Below are 9,878 nucleotides of genomic sequence, written 5' to 3'. Positions count from 1 at the left end.
TCCCCTTGCGGGCAGCGCCGCACTGAAACTGGTCAACGAAAATGGAGAAAATGAGTACTTAATTCAAACGAAATTTGCCGTTCTCGACCCCAGAGGCATACGGTATAGTCAACAGAGATGTTTTCGCGAATTTTTTAAGTGGAGGGGGGTGGGCAAAACTATAGATTTATACTGTATGGTTAATATTTTAGGGGTAATTACATCAATATACTTTTTAAATTGGCCACACAGGCATATATTCACATTATCTACATGTGTTACATTTTAACTTTCAATCATACACAGATATATTGTAAAGCAAGAATTCAATGAAATTATACGTGACGACTGGCAAAGTTTCAAATGCACCTTTGATTTTCTTAGGGCCACTTCCGGGCGCACAAGAAGAAAGTACAGATAACGGTCGAATTCCAAACCGTCGACCTGATCTGACAACATAAATATTTATTACCGTTTTTTATCTATTTCTTAGGTTTCCTTCAGATGAATAAACTTCAAATGTCGTCCTTGGCGGTGAAAAAATTGAACAACAATGTACTCTTCCCAGAGTTAATGCAGGTTGGGTCTAACTGTGTATTGTTTTATTGACGAGCAGGTGCAAGCAGTGATAGTCGTCTGACGGGTTCGGGAGATCTATAGCACGCCTCGATACATCGACATTCCAATAATAAGGTTGCTAGTTTTGCATTATTTGTTTAGATATTTTGTTTATCTTGATTATTCATTTAATTACCTTATTAATTTATACATTTCATTAATTTATCATCTTTATTTTATACTATCTTATTTTTGCAAAGGTAACATCGTAGCTGTTTCTTTGCTGCCAGTCAGTCTACTTTTAGTAGAATAAAGATATAGAAAAAATAAAAATCCTCACCATTTCAAAAACGAGTCAACATACACCCAACATCACTTTCAAGCCAAAGTGAAAACCCATCCAATAGTACTCCACAGTTTCCTGGAAGCAAGCCAACCACTCTAAGTGCTGGTCCACCACATACCCCCACCCCCACCAGAAAAACAAGCTCGGAGAGGAAAAAAGGGAGAAATGTCAATTAACATGATAGAGTCGCCTAAAAACTTGAACCTTGTACGTAACAAGACCAATTGCAGGATGATGTCTGTATATTATTTCGTATCAAGCGCTTCTCTCCGTGAACCAAATAGCCGAAGTGGAAGAAGCGGTCAAAGAGATATCTAAGAAAGGTAGCATTAAAGAGGGAAAGCTGAATTAAAAATCCTCGGCATTCTTCTTCGATTGGGGACTAGTTTGCAATCAGAATAGAATTCTGTGTAACTGGTTGGTAGGTGTGTGTCACTAAAGGAACCCCCCCTCTCTCTCTCTAATACACACACACACACACACACACACACACACACACACACACACACACACACACCTGAAGTGAAACGCTCGTCACAGAGATATCATACAAATATTTTTCCGACCGTCGACTCGGGAATCGGTTTGATCCCCGAAGAAGCTACGATCGAGAGGGAAAAAATGATTATACATATATATATACATATAGATACATAGATATATACATATAGATATTTATATATATATATATACACATATACATACATATACATACATATACATACATATATACATACATATATATATACATACATATACATATACATATATACATACATATACATACATATATACATACATATATACATATATATTTATATGTGTGTGTATGTGTGTGTGTGTGTGTGTGTGTGTGTGTGTGTGTGTGTGTGTGTGTGTGTGTGTGTGTGTGTGTGTGTGTGTGTGTGTGTGTGTGTGTGTGTGTGTGTGGCGTGTATGTGTGTGTTTATGTGTATGTGTGTATGCAAAAGACGTTAAAATTCGTGCGTTGTGCGTCGAGGGTGGGGTGGGTGGGGGTGTGAGACAACGGTGGAAAATTGTGAAGAGAATGAGAAGAGGTTAAAGAAACAGAGGGAGAAGGAGGGGGAGAGTAGAGGTGGAAATGAGGACGAAAAGGAAAACTAGAGAGAGAGAGAGGGGGAGAGATGGAAATTGGTGGTAAAGAAAGTGGAGGAGGATAAAGAGAAGGGTAAGTACAGGAACGAGGAATAAGAAAAAAGAGTAAAGGAGGAAAATGACAAAAAGGGGGGTAGTATAATAAGTAAACAAATAAATGAAAACAAAGATCTTTCAAGATGGCGACCAACCCGTCAGAACCGGATGTCCTCTTCGATCACAGATTTCTTTCCTGTTGCCGCTGCCGCAGCGAAATCAGGCACATGGCGACCCCCCACCCCCACTACCCCCACCCACCCTCCCCGGGGCGCCCCCTTCCCCTCCCCCAATGATACTGATGGGCGTTGAGACGCTGCTGCCCATGGTGCTTGAAAGCGCCAACTTTCTAAAAGTCGGTTATAACGGCTTTTGTAGGCGTGCGTGCCATGCACGCACCATGGCATACCGAGACGAACAGGCAGCAGGAAAGCAGCAGACAGGCAGGCAAGCAAGCACAGGACGCCGGTTAGACATAAATGTTGGAACCTCATTGCAGCAGTCAACGGTCCTCCTCATAGATGTACGTCTGTGTTGAATTAGTGTAAAAATGTTTCTGTCAATGGCTTGTTGTACTAGGAGGTGGAGAGCAATGGCCTACCTGTTCTGCGAGTGAACAGGTAAAGGAAATACCAAGTTGACGGTAAGAGATCTTGGGCCCAGTCCAAAGATCGAGTATCAGCCCCTCAGGGCTCCCTTGAGATGGAGCTGGGGATGGTGTGGATGGTGACAGACGCCATCGTGCACACGATCATGCATGTTACCTCAACGGCGCTTAAACTGTTCTTGATCTCGACCGTTGACATGGCGAAGTCCGTTGGAAATATATTGAAATAAGATCCCAATATTTAAGAAAGTCAAAATTATATCCATTGCAGACGTAGGGCAAATGCTATCCCATAGTTAACAGATGTACTGGAAGACAAGGGACACGGGAGTTCGGTAGTGCCCTTATTCAGTAAGATCAATCCAGTAGTGTTATCTACTAAATTAGAAATCCCTTCTAAAATTCCGTACTTACCCTTCTTGCCTCTATTCAGAGAAGAATGGGGTCATCACTTTTATCTTTTATTGGCTCGTTTTCCTACTCCCTTTTATCACTTCCATTACCTCAACTCTTCAGCGCGATTATGTCCCCACAGAAAAGCATGTTATCGGTCTTGGGATAAAATTATGAAAAATAAAAATTAATATATATATATATGTATATATATATATATATATATATATTATATATATATATATATATATATATATATATATATATATATATATATTGACTAAACCACAAACGCAATACAGCGTACCCAAGAGTCGTCGGCGACATACCGCAATCAACCTTCATCAAGATGCCGTGTCGTAACGTGTCTTGGGGTGATTGTGTCACGTAACTTTACTTTAAAAAAATGTATTGCAAGAAAGTGTGACGATTTCATCTCACGGCATAAAAATCGTGTCGCAGAAAAAAAAAATATTCATGCGAAGACGCACATCAGTGTCACAGTAGCTATGACGTCACTTCGTCTCGAAACGTTACACATGTCATTGTCCAAACTCACCCACTTTGGCCTACGAATCTATATACATCTTTCTTGGGGATATTTCAATAATTCAATTTGTCCTGTATTTAGAATAAACTTTCCTAAAATATAGGAAACCACGAATACCAGAGGCACTTTCAAATGCGTTTACGTTCCGAATATTGGAGATTTTCTTTAAATTTCAGCGATTCCCTACAGAGAGAAAGAAGTGCAAACACCTCTCCCGCACCTTGACGGGCGCCATCCATCCCTACGCCCACTAACCCCGCCCACGTCAGAAGCTGCTGCCTCGCCCACATTGCCTGCACATGCAGAAGGTACTGACGTCTTGTAAAATCACATGAACATCTTGTAACAAGGATCACTTCACCTTTGCAGGGCGAAGGAAAATTATCCTTACTGCAGTTGAAAGACGCCACGTTGGCAAGTTCTTCAATGCTCATGTTTTGCCATTTCAATGCGCTGTAATCGAAGTTGTTATGGCTACACAAGTGACCCACTTGTTTTACTGATTTCCCTCCACTTAAATAATTACAGTTCCTGTTATGGTGACGTTTAATTGACACCAAGATTAAAAAATGAAGTAATGCAATACAGGCGCGAACACCTATTACTTTTGTATTACCTTTAAATATATTTTATATTTCTATCTTACCTTCATTCATTGTTGTGAACGACAGTTATAACGAATGAAAATAAAGTAAAATATAAAACCAGTCAAGCATATCCAGGAGAGTCGTCGGTGATACTACGACGCCATCTTTAGGGTGGAGCTGGAACCAACGGTCGGGAAATTATATCGACGCTATTCCCTTCCAGTCCCAAGGCGAACACTTTAAACTTTGCTTTGCAAGGACCAAACAATTCTATTCATTAATAGAGACTCCACAACCATACAATAGACTAGTCTGATTCAAGTTAAAATGTAAACGTTGCGTTATGATAAATTATGGAATACAGATTTGTAGAGACAGTGTACACATTCCAGGCAATATGGCAGGCATAGAAAACTCGCATTAACATACTCTAAGAATTGACGCCATTTGGGCTGCTGCAGCAAATGACAGTCACCGTTAGCCGTTGGGTATCAATCCCGTACCTTTGTAGAGTCCACATGGTTAGAAACAAATACTAGTCTATATTCAAGGTCCTCACAGGACGCCCATCGTAGCCATCGTGCAGACGATAATGATGCACCGTAACGTCCATTGTATTTATCAATTCGAAGGCATATGGATGTTTTTTGCCCTAAACCGACACGTACGACACCGCAGTGCGCACGATGAGATGTTCTTGTATACCGTGGAATTTCCCTTCAAGGCGTGACACTGCGTGCCATGGTGTGCAATTTATCGTCAGGCACCCGACAGGCTTCTCGAATCTCAATGAACAGGGATGAAGCAAAGAATTTTATGAACTTCTTGCAGCCCGTTTAATTGGTTAAGGTCATGATTATTGATGGATTTGAACACTGAATGCTCGGGGTGGAGTCACCCCATTGCAGGTTTTAGAGTCTGTGACTGTGCTCCAGTGTATAGGCATATGTGTCATTGGTGTACATGTTTTTTCTTTCTCTTCCCCCGTCCCTCTCTTTCTCTCCTCACTTTCTCCCTCCCCGCCTTACTATTCATTCGCTTGTTATTGTGCTTTGTTTCCCTTTCTTTTCCCGAGTCCAGGTTCATTCTGGAGCGAGTGGTGCCGTGATGCTCTACCAGTGTACACCATCACATACATCGCCTTTAGTCGTTGGCGCTGTCTGGACTGAGGGACGAGAATATCTGAGTTGGGTCCCCTGGCGGTGGCAGCAGGCTCGATGTATGTGTATGTGTGTGTGTGTGTGTGTGTGTGTGTGTGTGTGTGTGTGTGTGTGTGTGTGTGTGTGTGTGTGTGTGTGTGTGTGTGTGTGTGTTAGAGTGTGTGTGTGTGTGTGTTAGAGTGTGTGTGTGTGTGTTAGAGTGAGTGTGTGTGTGTGTGTGTGTGTGTGTGTGTGTGTGTGTGTGTGTGTGTCTGTGTGCGCGTGCGTGCGCGCGCAAAAAGGTTTCTCATCCTCACAAGGGAGGTAGCCATCCAAGATATGTACCCTCCCTCTACCCAGTTGCTTCCCTTTTAGAAAGTCTCTATGTGGATGAAGGGTCATCCCTGTGACCACGCCCACCGCCTGGGACAGAGGTAACACAGTAAGACACAGACCATTCAGAGCAGGACCCGACAACCGAGGCTGGTTTACCCCCACTGCTTCATTTACATGGCGACCCTTCCTCCTCACCACTTAAAGAATGGAAACAAGGAGGAATCTCTTAGGGCCACATTAGCTATCTTCCATTCACAACCAATCTCCACTCACACCTACCTTCTACCCTCTACTACCCCTGCTCAACAGACATTCCCCTTATACTCAAGACCCCACTAATTTTCGGTCTTCCCATCAAGTTCACTTTATCCACATCTGCCTTCCACATTCTTTTTGCTAGTTCTTCCTTACTCACCCATTTGTCCAAACCACCCCAGTATTCTTTGATCGACCCTACATGTCCGCTACATTTCCCACCCCTCGCTCTCATCATCACCACCTTATTTCTCACATATTTAAGCACTTCATCTCGAACATTTCATTTTCTCCTTTCTGCCTCCCTTAATTCCGAGTCTACCTCATAGCTTTGTAGGTACAATCACCCCTTCACAGTCTCTTCTTTGGCTTCATCCCTAGATATCTATTTGTCATGAAACTGTCCATCCCCCTTCCCCCCCGAGACATCCCTGTACTGGAGTGTTGACTGCATGGAACTGTTTTGGGCGCCCCTACGGAGCAGAGGCACACATTATTCTACATCGAGATAAATCAACTACTCACAGGGGAATAGTGATCTTTTTCACTTCAGCAGTCCCTCGTTTACATTGATCCACTGAACCTTTCCTCTTCCATTTCTATGACTACCTCTTCTGATCACCTCCACCCCCCGGTAGTGGGAAAAGAATTCTGCCACAGTGTTTCCCCATGCGTGTCGTAAAAGACGACATATTGAAACAGGGTGAGGAGACTAGTGATCCTGCCTTCTGAGAAAACTCGAGGCACAAGAGGGCAGGGAGGGCTTCAACCAGAACCCTAGTAATTGGCCGTTTACCCAATTACAAAGGACAGGAGCAACACTTGTGAACTCCTGTATCTTACTTTTACCTGACTACAGTATGTGTGTGTGTGTGATTCACCATGGTATTGGACCACTTGTTGGACTCGTGACCGACGGCTATTTTCCAGACGGAAGAGAGCCCAGAGCTCATATATGACCGATCTATGGGTAATAATGTGACCTTACACGCACTCACACACCAAACTCCCCGCCCACGAGAGTTGGAGTAACGACTCGTAGCGCAGTGATACTGAATTTCTTTCAGCCCTGGGCGGGATTCGAACCCGGACCGCCGTAGTGGCAGCCGAGAACTCTACTAACTGCGCCATCGAGTCGTGTGTGTGTGTGTGTGCGTGCGTGTGAGTGCGCGCGCGCATATATGTTTTCATCCAATAGAGGAGAGGAGAATTGTGGGATCACATCCTTTTTCTTGTTTCGTAATCACTAACGATTTTAGTCTACTCCAGCACACCTTTGCAAGTGGTCTGAACTAAAATAGTGCCTTATTACTACAGTAACAAAGTTATATATATATATAGGGGCAGATTATTAATCTTATTCGGCATCTGAAATGGTTCCAGTATAGAGTAAAATCAGATGAAAGGGGAAGGAGCACAGACCCACTTACGTAAACACAGAAATTGGTTCAAGGTATTATTTATGTTTATTTTTCTATTTATCTATTTATTTATTCATTTATCTATTTTTGTCTGCTTTTACGGCAATTTTTTGTCGAATTTCACTGCGATCCTACTATAATGTCTCAAAACGATCAAAGTGATGCCAACTCAGAAATCCAGTCTTATAGAAATACCTATACTTTCGAAACGACTATGGGAACACATTGGTACGATATATATATATATATATATACATTATATTATATATATATATATATATATCTATATATATGTGTGTGTGTGTGTGTGTGTGTGTGTGTGTGTGTGTGTGTGTGTGTGTAAAACCTTCCTGTCAGCGTGCCTGCACCATCATACCGTATATCACAACTCTTTTCTTGCACATCCTAGAACCAGTTTCAACATTCCTAGCATCCCAGGCTAGGTTATCTACTAGTTGATGTATCTATAAGGAAAAATAGTTCCTTGACATCCTCAGACAATGTAATCTTCTTCACTTTGTTCCCATGACCTCGTGACGCCCTATCGTCAACCAGGAGATCACTTCTGTCAAATCTGTCTCGGCCATTTAAGGACCTAAACACTTGGATCTTATTGCTCTTTCCACGCAAACGCACACACAAATGATGGCATGCCCAGTGTAAAGGTGTGCGTGTGTGTGTGTGTGTGTGCGTGTTTACATGTGATCTTGGATGAGAGCTCAGAACTCGTACATCTCATTTGCACCCACTGGGTCAAATATTTTATTCTTGCTAACGTCACGCCGACGAATAGCGCAAACACACACACACACCAAATCACCCCTTTGCTCAAGGAGAACACTAACGGTCTAAAGTGTTAACGAAGCTGTCAGTCCTTCAGATGCCACACTTCAATGAGGCTCGATTTTAGGTATGGTTCGTCGTCTCGCACGCGCGTGCGTGCGTACGTGTAATTCAAGGTTGACTAACGTTCACTCAGAGAATTCATAGAACAGTTTGATATGAATAATTGATCTTGGAATAAATATTGGATATGGCGCGTTTAAGCATATATCGTGACCCTAAGCCAAGCGCATTTATGCAGTACAGACATATACACACCTCAAGACATGTCCTCTATGACACATGTTTGTAAATATCACGTGATCTTTCCCCTCCGTAGACCTCTGGCACGTGCATGCCAGTCGCAATACAGCGCTCAGCTGAGCCCAAACGCTACGGTACCTGTGTCTAGTGTAGTCCCACCAAGCGCCATAAAATCAATAACGCCCTACTTCTACATATCTCTCATTTAAACTAACGTGCATATTACCACAATATACGCACTGGTATCATCCACCATCTTAATTCATCCATGATAAATCCCCATGAAAAATCCTACTCTCGAACCCTTTTCAAAATTGTCGGATTCATTGTTTATGTTGACTTAAAGGTCATACATCTTAAGGATTTAAGGATAAATGATAGGAATTCACTTACCTTTTCCAATGCATCCTTCTGTTCCAATGTCATGCTCGTCATGATTTTCAGTCTGTCTATTTCAATCTTCAATTCTTGGTCATCTTTCGTCCCACCCGTTAACGACCGAACTACTTCTCCTACTGATGAGCTCAGCGTTTGTAAACCGAAGATCCTCATCTTGCTATGGCCAGTAGTTACTACACGGTAAGTGATTAAACTGAGAGATAAAAATACTTTGATAAATTATTTAGTAAGTTACACCGAATTAGAAACAGTTAAATATTATATGGTTGGTATTTTTATTTGGCGGGCGTTTGAACTGAGTAAATTCAAATTCAAATTAAATTTTTATGTTTTATGTTTACATATGGTATACATTGATGATCTTATCAGCAGAAGTAACCCGGATCAGCGAAACGTAATCTGTGGTCACTCAGCATTGATAAGATAAGAATTTAGCGTTTTCAGACGCAGCGCTTGTACATGCAGATATACTTATGATTCCAATACACTTTGCTTAAAAGTGAATAACGTTTACGATGTAATATGTCTAAATCAAAAAGCGCATTCTCCTATTTATTAGCACACCTAATCCGTTTCCTCAATGGTCGAGGTTTAGACGCTGACTGAGTGAAGAACTCCACAACATATCATAGTCTGAACTACAGTACCTTGAAAATCCCTCTGCTTGACTTGATTATGATACAATAAACTAATGTTTCCAAAACTTGTATATTTCAGACCTTTAACGGATAAAGAATTGTTTCCTGTTTCTTTTCCGTGGGTAATAAGGCATAATTGCTGTAATATTCATAAAAGATTAGTGTTATATTTCCTATCGAAGTCACTTTGAGCCATACGGATACAAATCTATACCTGCTGGCGGACGTACGACAAAACTTGAATTTCCACGTGTATATAAATCGCACACAACATATGAATGGATGCATAATACAAATGTAAATATGTAAACATGCACGCACATATATATAAGGATATATACATGCACAGAGTCATTGTAAATGACATATTCAGTAAGACATAGAAATTGTCAAGGTTGAATGTTTGGGTAAGTCGAACATCAGAAGAAAACG

At 41.6% G+C, this 9,878-nt stretch overlaps 1 protein-coding gene across 1 annotated transcript in view; it reads right to left on the bottom strand.

Annotated features, from left to right (window-relative positions):
* Window positions 1-9,391, bottom strand: part of LOC143037533 (SEC14-like protein 2) — a 95,559-nt gene extending 86,168 nt beyond the window's left edge. The window contains exon 1 of the mRNA XM_076205913.1: window positions 8,803-9,391. Within this exon, the coding sequence (XP_076062028.1) occupies window positions 8,803-8,961 (159 nt within the window). The 5' untranslated portion in view covers window positions 8,962-9,391. The remainder of the gene's footprint in view (window positions 1-8,802) is intronic.
* Between the last annotated feature and the right edge of the window lie 487 nt (window positions 9,392-9,878).

This window comes from Oratosquilla oratoria, chromosome 22 (assembly GCF_046742065.1).
Source record: "Oratosquilla oratoria isolate Oo_2021 chromosome 22, ASM4674206v1, whole genome shotgun sequence".
NCBI classification, from domain to species: domain Eukaryota; kingdom Metazoa; phylum Arthropoda; class Malacostraca; order Stomatopoda; family Squillidae; genus Oratosquilla; species Oratosquilla oratoria.
The sequence above is the reverse complement of the archived record's forward strand: the minus strand, read 5'-3'. Positions and strand labels throughout refer to the sequence as shown.